The sequence below is a fragment of the Aulonocara sp. 'chitande type north' Nkhata Bay genome, linkage group LG7 (genome assembly GCF_057382095.1).
Source record: "Aulonocara sp. 'chitande type north' Nkhata Bay isolate Kocher_YH1m ecotype deep benthic linkage group LG7, A_spYH_male_GT1.1, whole genome shotgun sequence".
Lineage (NCBI taxonomy): Eukaryota > Metazoa > Chordata > Actinopteri > Cichliformes > Cichlidae > Aulonocara > Aulonocara sp. 'chitande type north' Nkhata Bay.
The window spans coordinates 14581118-14604546 of NC_141350.1; the positions used below are offsets into that span (position 1 = coordinate 14581118).

Below are 23429 nucleotides of genomic sequence, written 5' to 3' on the forward strand. Positions count from 1 at the left end.
CCGCCCCCTTCTGACCCCCTGATACTGCCCCACTAAGAGAAAGAGACAGGGTGCAAAGGGATCCCATGGCAGACAGAGGGTATAGAGGGAGGAGAATAACGACAGGCAGAGGAGAAAAAGACCAAAGAGTGTGAGAGAGAGACACAGACACACAAACACACATACACAGACACACAAACACACACACACACACACACACACGCACACACACGCACGCACACAGGGAAATAGATTGAGCAACCACAGGGCTGAGGTGGTGAGACAGATCAGTAGACTGTGTGAAGGGGCAGGCCTATTTTCCAGGCCAAGTGAGAGGCAGGTGGATAAAAAAGGTTTGGAACCTATTGAGGAGAAAAGCAGGGAATGGGGCAAGGAGAACAGAATGAAGGAGGAGGAGGAGGACGAGGGGGAGGAGGAGAGGAATTTACTGGGAGCCTGTGGAGGATGGAAAACCAGCAAAAAGTCCCAGCTTTGGGCCTGGAGGACCAAAACTCTAACTGGCAGCAACAGTGTGCAGACACTAGTCATTGAGTTGAGATGTGCTACTTTTTATGGCATTATATTCACTGCAGCAGCTTAGAGGATGAGTTCTGTTTGTGTGTTTCATCCGAAGCTGTTAAGTGCATCTGGTCCTGATCTCAATGTCTCATATTTCATTTAGAGTATGTAACATTACTCAGAAATTAGTGAAATTCTTGAAACTCCACAGTCGAAATTACCGGGAGGGCAATCAGATGACAATGGCTACAGATACAGTGATTAATCAGTGTGTTCATATTAAGGCATGTCATGCCTACAGTGAAAGCATTGACGATCAAAAATAAAGAACATTAGTGCCCTCTGGTGACATGACTACATTTCATTAATATGCAAGGTCCTCCTGCTCTTAAAGACAAAATATATGAGGTAATGAAAACACAGTGAGTCCACGTGGGTACAGGAGGTGCGAAACTTGCACCGTGCCCGTTTAAAGGTCACCTTTCACATGAAACTCTGACCAATTGACCTGACAGCGCTGGTGGATAAGTCATCAATCACAACAACAACATAGATGACACTGCTGGAGCAACGGTCAACACAGGAGACATGAGCCTCATTTATCGAACTGAGCACAAGGGGGATGCCTTTACTTTTCATTAACAGGAGGAAAACATCAATAAGTGGCGCTATGAATCAGAGTATTCACAGATGTATAAAGCTTTTAGACATCAATCCTGTTTCTGACTGAACTACAGTGAAAGCTTAAGAGATTTAAAAAAGAAGTAAAGCCGCATATTATTTAGCCGTTTTTTAAAGCCACCAGATAGATAAAATATTGAGTCTAATTAAAGTCACTCCCTAAGCTTGACTTCATAAATTTGAAAGATATCAACAGACTACAGCCACTTTTCTAAGATATTATGGTGGCTGCTGACTGCTCCTGACAAAAAATGTATAGTTTTATTTTTTTTAAATGATAGAATTGAACTTCAAATCCAATAAATCCTTAAACACTGAGAGCGATCCTGCTGGATAGGAAACCTGTTTGATAAATGAAGCTCAGCGTCATTACAGAGACTGAAAGCTGCTGATCTCAAGAGAGTTTCAAACAGGAAATGATTTCCCAGCTGTCTGTTGGCTTTAGAGGCATATTATTGGTTGATGTCACAAGGTCAACCCATCTCTCCTTGGGAGAAATAAGTTCATAATTTATTCAGCTTCTAATTGAGTGTTTGCTTTTGATTTTAAACTGGCTCACACGTTATTGAAAACAGCCTATTTAACCATTACTGAAGTCAAAAGTTCATCTGTTTATGTTCCGTGAAAGCAAGTCCAGCTGAAAAGACGTCTATAAGGGCAATCAAGAAAAACCTTTAAAAGATAGTTTGGGTTGAATTGAATTTGCGCTATACACTGTAAGTAAAATTGAAATGAACTGAAGGTGAAATTCTAAAGAAACAAAGATGAGGGTCTATCGTGTGGCAATTTGAGATCAGCAGCCATCATCTTAAGGCATTTTTCAGACGCAAATGCATATAGCCACTGTGTTCATAAACACATTGCTGCCTCCTTTCTCCAGGCATTTTTTTAACACGCACTCCTCAATGGCTAGGTCTGGTAAAGATGACCAGTTATTAAACACTTTATCAGACATATGCCTGGTAGCAGGGTGTCTAAACTGTGAGCTCTCTCAGTGCCCACAGGGGCATGGCCTTGCCAATGCTTTATTGGAATCAAGTGCCTAGTGGATGGAAAAATAAATAAATAAAAAAGAGCTTTCATTGCAGTAAGGAAAAGCAGTGTTACCATGAATTCCAAAAAGATAAACAACAGATGCAGTTCAAGTATTTCAGTGTTAGTAGCAGCACATGTTAGATTTTATACTGATGGGATTCAGAAAGAAGCCACAGATGGATGTAAACGGCAGGCGAACACTGGCACAAAACTGCAACCTGGTGTAACGGTCAACCCTCCACCGCCACGGCAACAACAACAGCAACCAGCAATTTTTAGCGAACACAAGGAAAAGGAGACGGAGATTACAGAGAAGGTGATTAAAGTATACACATCTCTTTTCTTTTTCTTTTTTTTTTTGCTAAGGGGAACTACGAGGGTTGTCCGTCTCCATGGTTACACTCCATGGGAGAGAGGTTAGAGGTCAGGAGTTAGTGTTTAGCGGCAGGGCTGTAGGGAGTAGGGGGGCATCTGAACATGCGCCTCTGTGTTCATTTAAAGGTGACAAGATGTGAGGAGAAGCAGCAGAAATTAGCCTGCAGGGTTTACGCCGCTGTGCTGCAGTCGGAGTCGAACAGCCATTGCGGGATGCTGAAATGTGCATGTATGGCATTTCCCTCACTCACATTTCCCAGGCAGATTATGAGTAATCATTACTAACCCTTTGTGCCCTCGGGTGTGCTAGCATTGGATGGATTACTATAGATGGTGGAAATTAGATTAAACAAGAACAACAACAAAAAAAACAGGTCTTAAAATGTGCAGCCTGTATTTTATGCAACACTGTGACATTTATGGATTATGGCTTTTTTTAAAAAAGGCCTTTGGCTAAACAGCCCCAGTTATTCATAAGAAAATGTGGGCCTAAGGAACAGAGACATAATGGAGATTACAAAAGTAGGTGAATTTAATAAGCTGTCATGCGTGATAACAGCCACATCGAGAAGTTCAATTTGATGATTGACTAGCAGTGGCGACTAGACAACTAGGAAACAGGGACAGTGGAAGGGTAAGGAAAGGAAAGGAAAGGAAAGGAAAGGAAACTGGAGTGGCACTGCCCCTGCCTCATTACAGCCCTGCTCAGGGGAAAGTCTCTTACCAGCTTTGGACCAAGACTCACTTGAGCGTGAGGCGCGGATCTCCATATGGGGCATAGGGAGAAATGTTTAGTACGAACTCCTTGGGCGGATAGGAGCTCCACCTCTGCTGCACTGTGCTGCTGTCATTGTTATTCCAAAAGTCTCTGTCTAGATCACTGTGGCCAGAGAGAGAGACAGGTCAGAGCAACACAACTATGGACAGCCTCGGCACCAACCAACCATTCCCAAAAGCCGCTCCTCGTTTTGGAGACGATGCAAGGTCGGTTTGAAGAAGAGGGTTGTTCTTAGAGCTGCGTCAAATGGGAGTTTGAAACAAAACAAGTCCAGATTCATTTCTATCTTTCTATATGAAGTAAACAAGCCACCATAGTGGTGTGACTGAAAAGTAAATAAATAAATTTAAAAAAACAGCAGCCTGGAGGAAAAAGGCATTCACTGAAAGCTTTTTATAGCAATGTACTGTAGCAAAGACACAGAGACAGAAAAAAAGGAGATAGAGCAAGAGAAGAATTATACTCTGATGAATACATACAGCATGTGATTACATTCTGTTCATTAAGCATGGTACCACTGATGAGAGACATTTGAGTAAACATTAAGAAGTCTGGCCCCCGTCCTTCGCGTGAGCAGTGAGAAAGCGTGAACGCATGAGACAGAAGGCAGAGAGGTAAACTGCAGACAGTCATAGAAGGGGAGAAAAAGGTGAGCAGAATCACTGATGTCATACAAATCACACAGCAGTGGTCAGAGCTGCAGCGCGGGGACAGAGCGGGAGAGAAAGGCGATACACAAAGAGAAGGAGTTCAAAGCTGAAATGATCAACAGAGCACAGCGATGCTGCTGGAGCCAGTGAGAGAGAAAATGCAAGAAATTAAGAGTTTAAAACAACCCAAGTCAGAATACATTCACAGAAGCTCGTCTTTAGTGCTCAAAACCGTTCAAACGGAAAATAAAAACACGGCGCACACACGGAAAAATAAGCTGGAGCGAAATCAGGCTACAGGAGAAAAGAAGTGATGAGCAGGTTAACAGAGGCATTTTGTGGAATAAAGTGGAATACTCTGAATTATGATTCTGACATTTTCTGGTACTGACCTATGGCCTTGTTTTATCAAGAACAGAAAATACCTTAATACTAGTTTGAGCCCTGCAAGAAATGTTAGAAAAAACACATCCTCCTGAGCATTTCACTGTGAATGCTCGAGTCCCCGCTTGTTTTACTTGACCCTGAACCGTCTTAAGCGATGCAGATGTGCGGCACTTAAAGGAGACCTGTCTTACATCCAATAAGATAAGTGCAGGAGCAGACTCGTCCAGCCAAAAGCTTCACAGGTAAGATAATGCAGATTTAATCTTTACTGATTAAATCACTAACCTTTCATTTAATGCCTCTTGAACATGCTCTTGTAGAGATTGCCCTCTTCAGGATAGAACAACGTGGGCTCTCTTTCTTTTTTTGTGTAGTGTACATCGAGGGACTTGAAGCTGAACCAAATGGACTTCATTATCACCAGATTTTTCTACCCATACCAGTTACCAGGCACTTACTTGATGGCTTTCTTCTCCCCTCGCCCACGTGCCGAGTCTGGAGTGTCTGCTGTTTCCACTCCTGGCTTATTCCTCTTCCCCTTGAGCCAAGAGCAGGGGGATGACAGAAAAATAATAAAAACCAAAGGTTAGCTTAGATTTCTCCTTTTGAAGCCGTGTTTTTTTCAGTCCTAAAATGAAATGTAAATGCCTCTCCTGTTATCTCAGGAACACTGTGACATCAGTCCTTTACCTCACGGTCTCCTGATTACACTAATCAAAGTCAAATCATATCTGCAGTGAAGAGCCATTTCTGACTATGACTATGAGACTGGAGTGTCTGTTGTTTCCACTCCTGGCTTATGCGTCTCCCCCTTGAGCCAAGCGGAGGGAGGGGATGACAGAAAGCAGAGAAACAAAAGGTTAGCTTAGATTTGTCCTTTGAAGCTGTGGTTTTGCTGTACTAACTTCAAGTGCGAATGCGTCTCCTGTTATCTCAGGAACACCGTGCCATTGGTCCTTTACTTCTTGGTCTACTGATTACACTAATCAAAGTCAAATCAAATCTGCAGTGAAGAACCATTCCTGACTATGACTATCATTCGCACCACCCTAAAAATTTACATAGCAATTGCCTGTTGAAGGTAATCTGCTGGGTGTTGCAGAGAAGCCTCTTGAAAGTCCTGCAAAAGCCTTATTTCAAATAGCTAGCACATTACCTGCAGTAACCAAAAAGTAAGGTCGGCTGTGGGCATTCTTCTGGAAAAGCTCATTTCAATTAAAGGTGCTTAACACATATGTCATACTGAAGGTAAGCTCTATTGACACTTTGCTGGAAGTGGAATAAGGGGGGAGATCAGTCTGAAAAGTCCCTATCCCACAAAATACAGTGAATGCAACTCTGAAAGTGATGCTCTGATACACATTGAGGATAGGATGGATAGGATTCTCCTATCTCCTTGTTGCATTTCGCTCTAGTAGCCATGATAAGCCAGAATCTGGTAGCCCAGCTAATTACAAAGCAGCAACACGGTGCATTTAGGCAAGTAAAGTCGACGTCCTGCTGAAGATCACACTAAGCATTAGAATGAGGAAGAAAGGTGATTGAAGTGACTTCGAATGTGACATAGTTCTTGGTTTCAGATGGGCTGGTCTGAGCATTTATCTACTGAGATTTTCCCAGACAGCCATCTCCAGGGTTTACAGATAATCTCCCAAAACAGAGAAAATAGTCAGTGAGCAGCAGATCTCTGGGTGAAAATTGTTATGTGAGGGGTGTGAGCAGGCAGGAATGGTGGACCCAAAGTGCAGAAGCTCGGAGGCAAAAGGTAACTCAAAAAGGTAACAAAACTGAGACTCCAAATAAACTCAGGCAAGCAGACAGAACACACAGCATCGTAAACGGTAGATCACGACACAGAGAAACACAGGGCTTAAATACACAGAGGGAGCAATCAGGGAATGGGTAACAGGAGGGAAACACAGCTGGGGCAAATCAGGCCTAACGAGACAAAGGAAGCAAAACCAGACGCATTTACATGACACAGACTTTCAAAGTAAAACAGGAAACATAACACAGAGACGCGAAATTACAGACAGACTCACAGGCAGGCACTACAACAGAGGGAACAGAGACGTGGGACCAGGGCAGACACAGACACTGACTGGACACGGGGATATAGCAGACAGGCGAGACAGCAAGGATTACACAGAGACATAAACCATAAGACAGAACTCTAACAAAGAAACCAAAGAATAGAAATGATAAATAATATAATAAACTCAAAAACACTGGGTGAACGACCCAGGCATCCTAACAAAAATGTCTTGTTGACATCAGAGGTCAGAGGAGAATGGCCAAACTGCTTCGAGCTGATAGGAAGGCAACCATAGCTCAAATAATCACTTGTTACAAAGGTTTGCAGCAGAGCATCTCTGAAATGATAGCACATTGAACCTTGAAGCAGGTTGGCTACAGCAGCAGTAGACCACACTGGGCACCAACAACTACAAAAACACTAGAAGATCGGAAAATTGTTGTCTGGTCTTGCGAGTTTCCATTTGTGCTGCAACAGTTCAGATGGCAGGGTTAGCACGGATCAGTCCAGCCTTGTAACAACATTTCAAGCTGGTGGTGGTCTGTTGGTTTGGAAGAGATTTTCTTGGCAGAACTTTGGATCCATTAGTACAAACTGAGCATCTTTTGAATGCCGTAACCTACCTGAGTAATGCTACTGACCATGTCCATCCCTTTATGACCACAGTGGGCCCATCTCCTGAAGACAGCACACTATGCCAAAGAGCTCAGATCTTCTCAAACTGGTTTCTTGAACGTGACGGTGTGTACACTGTACTCAAATCAGTCCATAGTCACCAGATCACAATCCAATCAGTAAAGGAAGATTATCATCATGGGTATGCATTCCCCAAATCTATGTGATGTTATCGTGTCAACATAGGAATGTTTCCAGCACCTGTTAACTCTATGCCATGAAAAAATAAGGCATTTCTGAAAGCAAAAGGGGGTCCTGTACCCAGTACTACCATGGTAGATCAAATCTAGATCTAAAAGTGGTTGGTGAGTGTATTTTTCCACGTCATTTTGAAATCACATTTGCTTTAATAACAAAACTAATCATAATTTTGATCTTAATAACATGTAGAGAAAACACAAAGGAAAAATCAACCACATATTCTGACTGCCTCTGGACTGACTCACTTCTACATGATCGATGCTCAGACAAAGCGAATCTATATGGAAATGCAAATGTGTCAGAATCTATATACTGAATCCCAGCAGGCAAACTGACACTGTGGCTTTGGATCCTGTTGAACTAGTTTCAAAGCCAGTGTTGACAATAACACTGCTGAGAAAAAATGATAAAGCCCACACAGCTCTACTGATAATATCCATTGCACACAGTGAAACAAAGCCACTCGCCTATTGTATAATCAGCGCTAACCTAAATTGGAAAGGTCCCCAAATAAATAAAGACTGATCTGACAGGATGACTCGCTGAACAGCTGCATACAAGAGGTGTATGTAGCTGTTATTATAGACACAGAGCTGCACTGAGCACATGTCCTCAGCCTATTCATGAACTTTTAAAGCACATTTTTGATATGACATGCTGGCTAGAGACCTAAAACCAGCGATTATGATTTCTTACACCATTCCCTATACAAATACTTGCACATAGGCAAACACAGTATTCTTGAACAATCATTTCTGGGAAGGCAGAACTGTCTGTATTTCTGTGAAGCGAGGACAAACTATCAAAGGAAACTCATGCATCATTCAACGCTATCGTGAAATTTTCAGGAAGGTGGGAAGACACAGATGATGAGTGAGAGTCCAGTACAGAAAGAGGGCTGAAAATAGAAATCAAATTTGAAAAAAAAAAAAAGAAAAGAAACAGAAGATGCTACCAGAAAGGAGAGAAAACAAAGGCGGTGCAGAACAGCGTGAGAGACAAAGAGATGGGAGGAGGGGGGACAGGTGCAAATAGTGAACTGAGTGAAGCAATGAGTGACAGATAGTCCCGAGCGGGTTGGATGTGAAAACAAGGAAAGAGTCGAACACTCTGCAGTGGGCACTGAGTGACAAACACACATCTGTCTTTCCGTGCACGTGCACACACACACGCACAGCTTCAAATCCATCTCCTCTTCACTCTTCCTTCGGCTCATTCACAAGAATGGATGGCAAACACTCTGCTTCTGCCTTCATGGGAGGTGTGGAGGCTACAAAAATAGTGATGAATACAACGGCACAGACATGAGACGAGAAATAATGAAGAAAATGAAGTCAATATTTCAAATGGCGGCTGAAAAAAAAAGTGTTTTTTGTCTTCTTCTTTAATGGCAGGGAGTTTACAACGATCATAGTATTGGGTGGCGTCTGGCTCTGTGCCATTACTTCATAATAGTTCCAACTCTTATGATGAAGCAATTATAAAAGATACCCAAATTGCACTGAGGCTCCACTTAGAGAAAAAAAAAATCCACTAATACGTTTTAACAATCAAACTGCAGCAGAGCAGGTTACAAATTAAATTATTGGAATATAGAAGGGCTGTAGAGCAGGACGTAGTGGAACTAAGAACCCAAGGCTCTCCAAAAAAAAGAGTAATTAGGCAATTAGCAAACATTTTCAAATATTACATAATCAGCATTGAAAGCAAAATAATACTTTTGGTTGAATAAATAGGCAATGTCTTGTTCTTTATCAGCTCTGGCTTCTCTCAGCTGTCTCAATTAGTTTTAGTAATGTGTTCATAAACTTTACTGATGGAAACGTCATTTTGCAATATATATCATTTAAATGCCTGCAAAAGAGTTCAAGAGTGACAGCGGGCCCTAAATCCTGAGTTTTTTGGATGCATTGTGCTTTTAAGTTTTATTGTGCCACTTTATGTTGCTGCAGATTATGCAAGCGCCTGGCAGTTTGTCCCCTCAATTGTGCAAATAAAATATAATTTTGTTGAAGCCATGTTTGGAGGTCTTTTTTATCAAGGACTAAAGCAAGCCACTCTAAGGATAAGAAGACAGCGAGTTCTTTAAATCAGGCCAAAATAATGTGTTTAAATTTGAGTGAGTGGAAAAAATGAATTGAGTCAGGTCAGGTGACATTAGCAAAATACTGCATCTCAATACTGAATGCCTCAGTTTGTTTTTCATTCCTGATGAAGAGCTGCCCTTTTTATAACCTTCATGTGGATGATTCATTTCTGTTGCATTAAATATTGCAAAATTGGAATTTAAAAGCTTTACAACAGGTTTAATAGAATCACTGCCATTGGCTCCCTTTTCTGATGCTGTTATTCATTTGTCGATCGTAAGTATTTGCTGTGGTTTCCTCTCTGGGTGGGGTTAGCAAGGATAAGCAAGCTTATTAAAATTTCAAAAATGTTCCAAGTAACTCTTATCTATAGCCCTAAGGCTTTCAATCTTTTTAGTTTTTGAGCTGTCACTTATTAAATTTGGGGAAATTTATTAAGGAAAACCAGCAAATATGTCAACTATTGGCTAACCATTCATTCTAGACATGTAGTCTTTCATGCTTCATCATGTCTTGAAAACTCGCTGGATGCCCCTTTTTGGAGAAGAAGAAGTTTTTATATGATACAATATTCAGGGTTCAATGTAGTGATATGGCCATGTAAACATTAGACAATTTAAGCTTTTTTATTGTTGCTTTTTTTACTGGTGTAATTTTACTATGCCATCTGAAACAGGTCATTTGTAAATGAGATATTGAGTCTAAATCAGAATACCCGTATAAATAATGGTTAAATAAATATGGGTTTGCAGCTTTAACCAATTCAACTCTTCTGTGAAGGCTTTCCACAAGGTTTAGGAGAGTGTTTATGTGAATTTTCACCTCTCTTCCAGAAGCTAATTTGTGAGATCAGACGCTGATGTTGGATAACCCTGGCTTGCAGTCTGCTGTAATTCATCCCAAAGGTGTTCTGGCAGGTTGAGGTCAGGACTCTGTGCAGGCCAGTCAAGTTCTTCCACTCCAGACTTGCAAAAAAGGTTTGATTTTGCCTTGTGCATGGGTGTGCACTTATGTTGAAACAGGAAGAGACCATCTCCAAACTGTTCCCACAAAGTTGGGAGCGTGAAATGTCTTGGTATGCTGAAGCATTAAGAGTTCCTTTCACTGGAACTAAGGGGCTGAGCCCAACTCCTGAAAAACAACCACAACACTATAATCCCCGCTCCACCAAACTTTGGCACAATGCAGTCAGACAAGTACCGTTGCCCTGGAAACCACCAAAATCAGATTACTCCATCTGACTGCCAGACGGAGAAGTGTGATTCGTCACTCCAGAAAACACATCTCCACTGCTTGCCAGTGAGTCCAGTGGTAACGTCCTTTACACCACTGCATCCGATGCTGTGCATTTCGCTTAGTGATGTAAGACTTAGATGCAGCTGCTTGGCCATGGAAAACCCATTCCATGAAGAATACACAGTCTACACACTGTCCTTCAGCTAATCTAATAGCCACGTGAACTTTGGAGGTCTGTAGCGATTGACTCTGCAGAAAGTTGGCGACCTCTATGCACCTCTGCATCTGCTGACCCCACTTTGTGATTTTAGAGTGACCTATTCTTTCACAAATATTTGTAGAAGCAGTCTAACGCCTAGGTTCTTGATTTCATAGACCTGTATCCATGGAAGGGATTGGCACACCTGAATTCAATAATTTGATTGGCTGAGTGAATACTTTTGGCAATATAGTGTAACTTGCCAGCTGTCTCCAGAGAGACAGTGTCTGAGCTACATGACCAACAAACTAATTCAGCCCACACACACACAAACATAGACACATGTATTTACTTTTGTCATTGATATAATCTGATCAATACTTCTTGTTTTGTAAGAGAGCGTTGACTTGATGTTGACTCTACCGTACTCCTTTTAATTAGCCACCTTACCCAAAACTGAGTTTTCTCATCTAATTTGTAAGACTTGCTGTTTCTTGTTGTTCAGTAAGCTACGTCTTCTTTTGTCTTATTTTTGTCTAAAACAGAGCGAATTAAGACTGTACAGGCTATTCTGAATTATTAACTACTACTTATTAACTTGCCGATTCTCTTTGTTTTCTGTATTTGCTCCATCAGATAAGTGAGCGCAGACGAGTGAACAAAGGCTTGATGCTGGACTGCCCAGGGTAAAGCTGAGGGTTTTCTTGAAGGAACACATGAGAGGAGACTGAGTGAAACTACCACTTTCTCTGTCTCTGCTGGCAGTGCACTGCCTTCCAACACCCAGCTGTGTTTGTTTGCTGTGAATTAGCAGGCAGCAAGAGTCTACATGCTCGCTCAATATTACCCACATCACACCATAATTAGAGAGGAGTGCACTATTAAAATGGTCGTCTGCTGCTAAATCATCAAGTGATCACTGAGTTTTTAGCATTTGTCAAAACATTTTTATATACGTATGTGTACCTGTAGTATTTTCTGACATGAAGAAGTATGTAATGGCGGAAAGATAAGGCACAGAAAGAACCGACACCGCTTTCCGTCATTGAACGTGACAGGTCAAGAATCCAAACGTTTACATACTGTGCAGTTACTGTAATTTTCCCGATGATTGTGACAATTCTCCTTTTGAAATTTAGCAATTATCAATTTTCACATCTCCCCCCTCCTCCGATGAATGTAATTACTATCATCCCATTAACGACTGTGAACTCCTGACATCCACTTAATGCAAGCAAAGTGCCGAATGTTGTTGATACAAGCCCAACAGGGACTGAATCAGGCTGCGACTGTGGTCAGGTCCAATCTCAACCTCACTCACAACTATGTCATGGATCAAACAGCACAGGGCTCACAGGAGCAGGCGGAGAGTTTCTGAATGCCAAACAGCCACTGCTGCCCAAACAGATGTTAGCTGCATCACCTCTGATATCTCAAAATCTCTCCCAACACCTACAACACAAGCCCCCGCTGACAGTCCTCAGCTTCTCAACGCACGAGCTCATCACTGCATTATCGTCTGTACTTCCTTTAGTTGTCAGGATGGAAGAGCACAGAATAATTACTTGACTAAAAAAAGCAAATATTAAAAAAATATTAATTGATGCCAGCGAGTTTATAAACAGCCATGAGCAAACAGGAAGCCTAAGGAGAAGCATTCAATTTGTAATACTTCCAGGGGGCTTAAATAACAGAGAGCTAAGCAAGAAGGAGGCTTCAGGATGACTGCACATGAGGACTTTTTAAATAAAAACCCACTGCACTGGTTGCCAGCTCTAAAACACCGAAAGCAACACTCGCCCAAAATGTCTTGTCTACTAACCTATGAATCATAAGCGAAAGTGGCATGGGCCCACTCGCAACTGACACGTGAAGCTTCAGGCAAACATTTGTTTTTATGAAAGCTGACACTGTCAAAGAGTACACTCAGAAATATCAAAAATTTGAGTTTTAGACATGGACTGGCCCGTGGTGGCTTTAGATAAAATGAGCATCAAATGATCGAATGCTGAGAGCTTTTTTCCTAATGACAGTATCATGTGAATAAAAAAAACAAAAGCCTGTGTGATTTTGTATCATACCATATATTGCAGGTATTTAAAATAACAGGGCTTAGTTGGAAGTTACTGTGATAAAGCAAATTATACTGTATGTGCACTCTACTCATGCTTTCAGGCAATACGTCGCTGCCACGGAAAATAACAGAGATAAAGAGCTCCAGCTAAGTGTGGATGCGGAAACCTTTTGTAGTGCAATTTATGTTAGAAGAACAGATTATATAGCTGCCAAGCCTTCATTATTGTTAGCCCCATACACAAAATAGGCATTTTGAAGACGATAAGATTAACGTGGGAAAATGATTTTGAACAAGATTAGCAGTTTTTGTGCTTCGTCAAAGTGCGCTGTTTTACCAATAACAAGTTTCTCATCAATGCAAATGACTGCCATTCATCTCAGTCACACTTAATTATTTTGTACATCAACCGTCTGCGTTTAATGTGGTTTCACACCAGTGGGCGGCTGACATTTTTCTCAAAATAAGTGGTCCAAAGATTACAAAGGCCTTAATTAACATCTTAATGCCACTCTGTATAACCTCCCGCCACAGCACACACACGCACAAAAGCACACGCTCTGATGTAAACAGTGTAAGATGCACAGATAAGAAAAAAACATAAGTACGCAAATTGGTATCTTCAATGAGATGGTCATCCTGTGCCTGAGGCACAGTTTTTTAGGTTTGTCAATTTAGACTTGTTGTTTATATGAGCCTGGGAAGTTTTTTTTTAGCCTTCATAAATTAATGGCACAGAATTATAATACCTATTTCCCTCTTGCCAAATACCCTCATGTCAGACCTGGTTTCCTGGCACCTCTCAGGTGGAGCAGTAGGCTGGTTTTTCTAGTTTTCTGGAGCTTGTGCACATGTTTCTCATCAGCTCATCAAGGATGCAGTATTAAAGACCGGCTCAAGCGGAATTGTTGCCTCTTCGTTGGTGGTAAACAGGGTTTGTAGTGGTTTCTCACGGTTCCGTTCTCCATGAAATTCCTAACCTTGCTTTCTGTTCTGTTTCTCTGGTGAGTTGCCTGGTGCGAAGACAGCTGGAAACACGTCTCTGAATTTCCTTGCCCTGTGGAAAGTTTCTGGACCACTCCTTCAAACTCGGTTCACCTGTGCTCTCATGCTGGTTTCCTCCTGCTGAGGGAAAAATGCTTTCCAGTTTCTAATCTGCCTGCCCATTTTCCACCCCATACTCTCCCCTCCAAGCTCCAAGCTTTAAGGAGGCAACTTTCCTGTCCAAATATACTGTTCAGTTGTTTCTTGTCCCTGAATCCTGGATTTGGCTCCATATTTATTGGCATTATGACAAAACATAATGGAGGGTTTAATGTAATGACTGAGATCTTGAATTTGGTTGAAGATGTAGGCTTACCAGACACGATTAGGTACTCATTTGTTTTCCTTCAGAACTATCTTAATTCTTCATTGCATAGATTAAACAAGGGGCTGGAAACAGTCCTCAAAGGTGCTTTACTGGTTTGAGATCTGGTGACTGCAGGCCATTAGAGTACTGCTATGTTCAGGAAACTAGCTTGAGATTATCTGAGCCTTGTGACATGGTGTGTTATTTTAAAAAGATGGGTACACGGTCTTGGCATGGTCAGCAACAGTACTCAGGTAGTTTCCACTCAGGGACCCAGAGTGAGCCATGAAAATATATTGCACACCATTAGACAATGACCAGCCTGCACAGTTTCTATAAGGCAGGATGGATCCATGCTTTCATGCTGTTTTTGCCTAATTCTGACCCTACCATCTGAATGTTAAAGGACCAATTAAGACTCATCATATCAGGACATTTTTCTTTTCAATATTCAATATTTTATTTTGTTTTTTTTGCACCTGTATGAATTGTAGTCATTGGTGCCCAGTGTGGTCTGCTGTGGCTGTAGCCAATCTGCTTCATGACTTGACGTGCTATGATTTCAGAGATGCTCTTCTGCAAACCTTTATAACAAGAGAGTTGAGTTCCTGTTAGCTTCCTTTCAGCTTGGAGCAGTCAGGCCATTTTCCTCTGACCTCTGTCATCGACAAGGTATTTTTGCCCAGAGATCTGCCGCTCACTGAACATTTTCTCTGTAGAGATGTTGGTGTGGGAAAATCCCAGCAGGTCATCATTTTCTGAAATACTCAGACCAGCCCATCTTGACCTTGTCTAAATGTATAAATGCACTGAGTTGCTGCCATGCCACTGGCATTAACAAGGATGTGAACAGGTAAACCTAAAAAAGGGGAGGTGAGTGTATTCCTCTTAGCCTTCTTTTCACAAATCAAATATTAGCTTAAAAGCCTGATTGTAATGTAAAATTACCCCATTTTTTAATTAAATCAAAGCCAGGTCCAATTAAAATAAATCAGTGATATTGGCTGCCTTCTTCTTTATTCTTGCTATTGTTAGAAAGCATGACATTTGCAAGAAGAAGAAAAAAGCTTTCTGTTTTATAGATGATAACATATCCAACATAGTGCTAGAAATAAGCTCCTGAAAACAATGCAAATAAAAACTATAAAAAAAACAACTATAATAACTGTGGTGTGAGGACAGTTGCCCACGCAGGGTCATAAGGCCTAAAGATCGGCCCCCTATCCCAGCCCCCTGCTCCTCTGTGGCTGCTGCACAGCACTATCACAGGATGGAAATAAGATCCATTTACAGCAGTGCTCTGGAGAGGACCTAAGGGACTTTCCAAGGTAGTGGCAGCAGAACTACCTCCATCCACAGCAGAAAACTGGGAGTCATTCACTGCTCCATTTACTTTAAAGTGGAATATCAAATATAATGTGATGTTCCACTGAAGCAAACAATAGAAAGCCTGTGTTGTACCTCTGTTGCATTTCAGCACAGATCATTTCCTCCCTATATGTTGTAATGGCATCAAGAAGTAATCTAGATACAGTCACCTTGCTGGCAATACAAATGATATTATGTAGTGAGACATGTGGTGTGTGGAGCCTGTTGCAGTGCCAAATTCTGCCATCTGTGGACCAGTAAGTTTAACAGCAGCGTGATGGTGAGCTCAAATAAATAGGAGTTGGAGCCAACAATAAATGTGAAATAGGTGACCCGTGTTCCTCGGTTGTACAAGCACAGGATGAACCTGAAACCAATTAACTTTAGAGGCATGTGAATATAAAAAAATTTAAAAAAAGAATCAGTCAGCCAAAGTGCCACCAGCCCATACCGCTCGGTCTGTCTAAAGAGTGGTTGCCTCCCTTTAATCAATCACATTTCATACCACATAATCACGATGACATGCCCCCTGTCAGAGGTCAGTCTTTTTGATCTGGTTCTTCCCATCGAGTGGACTGGTGCTGACGCTGTATCAGCACTCTTTAGAAATGCTGAGATGGTCATATTTAGGAGGTTAATTAGTACCCTACTACAGTGTTTATCAGCCTATTTCATCTAATGTACTCATACAGGCTGTCAGATGGACTCAACAACCCTTTCATCAACAGCACCTCATTAGAATTCATGTTAAAGTGGATGTGGATTACTTTCAGCTGTTTGCTTTTAGCGACAATATTGATCGGATTTTAAGCGAACTGTCTTAGCCATTTAACTATAAATACAACTAATACTCCATTAACAAGTGATCATAATATTTAGCAAACTATCTGAATGGTTTATCCATTAGTTTTAGCTCACAGTTTCATTGTTTTAGCTGTACTGTTAGCTAATGCCTTAACTAATAGCCACAGTTTAAGCTAGCTATGGTCATTCCTAAATCATTTATCTGTTCCTTTATGTTTTCTTTATTGTGATCCTTTTTGTTAGCTTATACCCATTCTTCTCAAAGCTGTTTAGTTCCACTCAATTGTTGAGTTAAATGTATTTTTGTGGCAAACACATGATAATGTTTCTATGAATCTCATAACCCATTTGGAAATCACTATAATGCTGCTTTTTACAGGGACTCCTTAGACTGAGAAAGGGCCTTGTCATTTTGCAAAAGTCTTTAAGTTGGTCCCATTGGATACATAGTTTCTTTCTAAACCTTTTACAGAGTACTTTCTATTGCATAATTGTTTGAGTTTTTAAAAAGCTGTATTATTCACAGGACAACAAAGAGTCAGTTCAAAGTCCATTCACTGCAAATATATGAATGTCTTATTTTTTATTGTTCAGTTAGAAACCATCTTATGATCCTGTCATCCTCTTCTGATAAACTTCTAGAAGAATCGATGAATAGCTGTTTAAAAAGTTAGATAAAATTAATTCTAATCCAGATACAGTGATTCAACTACTTACACACTAATTAATGATTAGCAGTTAATACAAAACACTGTAAAATCATTATTAATAATCCCGTTTTGGTTAGTGCTAAGAAAACTCAAAATAATGAGGCAAAATGAGTTTTCAAAACTTGTTTCCAAGAGTTTTGGCAACTCAAATTTGTTGTTAAGCTAATTACTATATTCCTGTGAGGTGAACAGTAAAATTATAGCTTCAGCAGCATATATTTCTACCATCAAAACAAGTTAGAAATGTTTGTTGAATTTAAAAAAAGTTCCAGTTCCAGTTAGTAATGTAAAATTTGCATTTACAACTTTCATTTCCTCTGTTATTTCCCACAGTAAATCAATCCACATATATACCTTGGCACAGATTTCAATGCCAGATGCAATCCTCCCATTTATCCAGGCTTATGACCAGCAAGGGCTGAATACTAGTGCGTGTACTGGAAAAGTTGGATTTGTGTTTCCTGTCACTTCTAAATCAGGGAACTTATGCTTGATTCGCTATCTTGCTAACCTCACAGGAATATTGTAATTAGACAATTAATGATAATAATAAGTAATTAACAAGAAAATTCAACTTGCTAGAAGTAAAGTCAACAATAACAGTCAAGTAGCGCTAGCTGTTAATAACAAGACTACTACTTGCAATGCTGTATTTGAATTGTCAGTCCACAATTAATCCGTCCACATAAATTGTTGCGTTCGAAATTTCTCAACTGCACAAAATATTTGCACAGACTTTCTTAATAGCTGCACACATTGTACTTTTTTGATGATGCTCTGAAATGTCTTTTTTTTGTAGCAAACCCACACTGTTTATTTAAGGCTCTCTGATTACTGAAGGATAATGGGGTGGCAACAAATGTGACTGGAAGCTACAGTGTGTGTGTGTGTGTGTGTGTGTGTGTGTGTGTGTGTGTGTGTGTGTGTGTGTGTGTGTGTGTGTAAACTCACCAGCTTGCGCTGACACCAACCACAGACGCCACAAAGAGCCACCAGCCAAACAGCACACACTGTCACTGCAAGGGAGACCAGGAACACACTGAGGGACACTGAGCCTGTGCACAAACACACACACATACAGGAGGGTGGAAAGAGATTTTTTTTTAAATGTGAGTGATGGTTTTTGGTACACACACAGATATTTTCTTCAACATGTGTAAAATAGAAACATGGAGGACATTGTACATCATGTTGTCAAAGGGTGCAACCCAAAAGAAAGCAGGGATTTCTCTCACCACGTTTAATTGAATAGCCGAGCAGAGCTCCCTTTTTTTCTTTTCTTTTTTTACATTCTCATAAAAACCTAAGAAATACAATCTCATCACCAGCCCTTTCATGCCGGAGCGTTTCAATACCTTTCCAATAAGGAGTGGAGCCAGGCATCACTCAGATGCACACACATCACTGTCACTGTGTCACAGCTTGTTAAGTGACAGTCTGAAAGTGGAGGGAGGAGGGGGAGAGAGGAGGAGGAGAGGAGAGGCTGACAATACAAGAGAGCTCATGATTTATGGGTATCGGTAGATGCCCAGCGAGAGAGGTGGCTCTGGAAGAGAGTCATAAAAAAACATCATCTATTGCTGCTCACATGTGTCTCAGTGTGTGACTGAGTCAGAATAGATTCACACATCAGCACTCTTGAGTTTTCAATTCCACATTCTCTCACATTTAAAACAACTGGATGGGCTTCACTTTGCAGCACGAGGACAGACGGCCTCACTGAGCTTTTCTTATCTGCGCTGCAGGAAAGATGGCTATGTATTCAAATTCAGGATTTCTTTCTAACTGATTCTAAAACATACAGCGATAAATGGATGTCAGGATACATTTTCACACCCACAAGTGATAAACAATGACAAACAGGCAGGCTTTGGCTTTCAGTTACTGGGTTTGCCTTCCTCCCAGCTGCTGTCTTCTTTCCTTCCTTTGCTTGTCATAACTGCCCTTTCCATTAAGGATACACCAATATACCAGCCAGACGTGGGGCCGGTACTGGCCGTAGGCCTACAGGCAAATGCGATGGCATTAAGTAACGGCAGTGGTGTTGCATTAATTTTTGTGCCGGCCTAACGATTAAAGACAGTGGGATGAAGATGTCATGGTAGCTTTTCGTTGATTTAGGCGATTAAAATCTTAGGCATTGTATTAGAGTTTGACGTTTTGGATTAAAGTTATCCTCTGATTTCACTATACTCTGATTTCATTACTATTCTAGCAATTTTCAGCCTTGTTTCTTGCTTGATTAGTTTTATCGTTGCACTGTGATATCTGGTCCCTGTTTGTGTCACGCTCTGAGTTGGAGATTGTTATTCATCCCTCTATCTCGTCACGTCTGGATTATTGTAATTCGTTGTTTACTCATCTTAACAAAACGTCCTTGGAGCATCTGCGGGTTGCCTTCTAGGTACTCGCATGACACAGCGCTGCTAATTCAGCTGCAGAGACTCTCCATCAACTCCAGACTTTTTTTTTCTTTTAGAGTTTTGCGTGGACAAGCACAAGAACTTTACATCCATGCATCGCCAGGAGGTCTCTGAGGTCATGTGATCAGGCTCAAAACTAGACAGAGATTTTGCAACACTGGAAAGCTCTCTCACTGAGACCTTTGGACGTGGCGATGGCTTTTCAAAGGCAATTTAAACTTGCCTTTCTGCATGGTGGTATAGCAGGTAGTTTTTTTGTAGTGTAGTGCTTTACACATTTGCCTAACAAGCAAAAAAAAAATCACAGCTTCAATCCTGGGAGACGACACGCTTTTCTGGAATGCACCGGCCCAGGAGTGAGTTCCGAGGTATCTGGAATGTGGCAATAGTCCCGTCTTCTCTTTGTCTGCTGTTAAAGTGTCTGTTATGCCTTCCTCTGTGAACTTGTGCACCTTTGGCTTCAATAAAAGGTTTTTTATTGTTATTTACATCCCACGTCCTGCATTTGGGTCCATCCTTCAGCACTCCACACATCAACTCCTTTCACAGAAGAGTTAAACGACTTCAAAACAGTCGAATTACTTCTTTATAACAAAGATGTCTTTGTGACCCTGACATAAAAGAGCCAAAATAAAGAGCCAAAAAGTATTTTAAACCTTGGCATCAGCCCATAATTTACCATCACTGCATCCTTACTTTTCATCTCTGTCACATCTTTTGCCTTATTGTCCACCTTGCCATCTCCTCGGGGAACTGACGTGACTAGAAAGGAGTAATAGTGGCAGGTGATATTTCATAGGGAAAGTCTGAATGGGATCTCCATTTTATTCGCGCTTTCCCTCAACCTGAACCGCTGTTTTCAAGTCACTGAGACACCCGAGGCCACTTCAGAAAAGAGAGAGCAAACTCAACCACACAAGCATTGCCACACACGGAGTCTTTGTGGGACAAAGGATGGTTATTTTGTCTTATAACATTTTATTTTGGGGTGCAAAAGAATCATTTAGTTTGCGCATTAGAAAAAAAAAACCTTGAACCCTGGATGGGGAAATATAGGCAACACAGACTGTGCATCCCTTATAAAAATAAATAAATAAATAACAAGTAATGTCGTCCTTTTATTTTTCCTTTATCAATGTTCCTGCTGACTGTCCTCATTTCAGCTAAGCAAACAACCTAAAATGAGGAATAGTGTTGCCAGGTCCTTCTTTTTACCTGCCAATAGCTGGTTTGTGTTAGCCACCTTAGACTCTCAACAGGAGCCAGTAAATTATATCATTTATTACAGTTTAAATGCTTGTTTACCGGTGTGTCTGTCGATCCACTTTTAAATATGTCCCTGCACCATTGTGACCAGCTAATGATTTGTGTACTCTGTGGAGCTTTCCTAGAAACAAGATTTGGCTTACATTCAGTGCTTTCTAAACAAAATGTCGGCATCCTTGACTTTAAACACAATGAACCTATTTCACACAGCGCCACATTTAATTTCATTATGTAGCAATAATAATGTTTTTTGCATTTCTTGTCAAGTTCTTACCACTCTTAGATCAGCTGTAAACTGAGAAAACAATAAACGCACAAAAAGCCTCGACCACGCAACTCCTTCAGCAGCTCTGTGTCGTGAGCTGCTTGCAGATGTTTCTGTGGATTTTCAGACTATAGCGACAGAAAGAATACGTGTCTTAACCGGCGCCAGCGGGAACTGAACTTTGCTCTGTGTGGCTGATGGAAACCTGCTTTTACACCTGTATCGCCTGCAAGATAAGAATCCTAAACATCTCAAACATTAGACACTACCTGAGTTTATCTCCTGATTACAGAGACTGACCCAGACTGGAAAAAAAGGCACAATCCAGCTCGACTGAACATGCACTGATTGTACAGATACAGTAGATATAATCAGCATAATAGTCTTTATCCATCCATCTGTCTTTATCAACAGACGGGCTACTAATGGTAAAGAAGAGCAAACATGCCCCTCTGAGCATGAGAGGGTCAGTGAAACGCACCCATATCCTGAATGATGATTATCTCTATTCATAGCGGTTTGAAAATAGATGCCATGTACTCTGCTACTGTATATTCACAGAGAAGTCAATAAAGCAGAGTCCATTAGATGCTATGACATCAGCGAAGGGAGTGATAGATCTTAAATAAGGAGAGCTGAACTAGTGTCCAGCTACGGCTTGTGGTAGCTGCAGAGCTAAGTGGCTCTCTGATGGCTGTTTTGAACTGTGGAAGAGGTTGGAGACTCAGGTGGATCTGTGAAAGCCAGCAGCTGATGTAGGGTCCTGTATTCTCTCTGAAGGTCGGAGGGTGTGGGGGGGTGTGCTTTATGAGCTGTGTCAGTCATGAGAGCTAAGGGAGTAAAAAGCTTCCAACTAAAACGCAGTCCAAAGAGGCCATGCTACTGCTCTCAGTAATGGACAGCTGACTTCTGCTTTCCACTTCATGGGATATGTGCTCCTTTTTTGGGAAACACTATAGACAGCTATAGCATGCAGGCTGAGGGATGACGAGAAGGAAATGCACTGCTTCTGCAGTATTATGAAGATATGCAAATCTTCAGCGCCACGGCTGTGGAGGAAAAAGAAGCATCATTAGAGTAAGAGAAGCCCGAACAACACGCAGCTATCACAGCACTCAGGAAATTCAATTTATCTTTCCCCGTGAACACTACAAAACTTTTAGCCTGAAATCCTCGAGCAGGTGATACATTAGCGAGGTGGAAGATAAAACTTGTATGCCGGAGCTGAAATAAGGTTTCCACTTGAAGTTAAACGAGGGCAGCAAACATAAAATGCAATCTTTACCATATGTAACCAAGTAACGAAAGAAAGGACCCTTTTTAAATGAAGGCTGGTGGAAAATGGCACCACTCAGTAAAAACTGACAAGTGAGCTAAACGAGCCATTGAACCCTTTGATCAGAAGCTTTTAGAAGTCAGAGCACTCTTGAACTTGAAAGTCGCTTGTTTGCTTGAGATTTCAGTGGCGATCGCTTTTTATATGTACATAAAAGAGAAAATAAATGGCACTACATACTGGTGTGAGTGGTGACGGTGATGTTGTAAATGAGCCTGCAATAAAAAACCCTTTCAGGACAACAAAGCGCTTCGTGTAGGAGGTTAAATGTGGACGGCTAACGAGAACTTGCAGGAAATATCAAAGCGCAGACTCTTTTGCATAGAGTGTATGGCTAGCAGCATTGAGGGATAAAATGCACGTAGGAGATCTGGTGCACATGAAGTGAGGTAAGCCAGGCAGAAAGGGACCAATCCTTGGGGGGGGAGAGAAGAAATTGCTCATTGGACAGGCGGAACTGGAGCAGCATCCAGTCAGCAAAGCTGCCATACCTCATCTTTATGTACTGACTGAGGTGGAGAGGCCAGTGCCTTAGAAGCTCTAGGTGAAAAGCTCATAGCCTAATTGCCACTTGAGCCTGGGCTCTGCCCTCTTTATATCCACTGAGCTGCGGGGTAATCCTTAGATGTCACTCAGATGTCTTCACAGTCTGTCCCCTCTGAGGCAGAATCTGTGCGTAACAGCAGAAATGGTATTTACCTCCAGGTATATTGTAATACTGAGCATTTCAATTTGCTTCTATCTACCTTCTGGCTCAATTCGGAGCTCAGATAATTTCCAATGTTTGCAGCTGGCGTCTCAAGACAAAAGGCTAGATGTCAGTAAACAGCGCATGCATACGAAGGCACACAAAATAAATATTTCGCCTTTTGCTCAGTTGCACAAAATAATTTGAGTGGGAAGAGTCTAAAAAACATTCAGCAGACGAGATGTGGATATAATGAAAAATGATTGCAGTTCCAGGTAAATAATGCAGTTGATGAGGTGACATTTAA

General features: G+C 41.3%; 1 protein-coding gene across 1 annotated transcript in view; it reads right to left on the bottom strand.

Moving 5' to 3' along the window:
* Window positions 1–30: 30 nt before the first annotated feature.
* LOC147324790 (synaptotagmin-7-like) overlaps window positions 31–23429 on the bottom strand; it is a 55223-nt gene continuing 31824 nt past the window's right edge. Inside the window, exons 2-4 of the mRNA XM_086298845.1 lie at window positions 18096–18199; window positions 4863–4942; window positions 31–3469 (exon numbers count right to left, since the gene is read on the bottom strand). Coding sequence (XP_086154971.1) covers window positions 3331–3469; window positions 4863–4942; window positions 18096–18199 — 323 coding nt within the window. The 3' untranslated portion in view covers window positions 31–3330. The remainder of the gene's footprint in view (window positions 3470–4862; window positions 4943–18095; window positions 18200–23429) is intronic.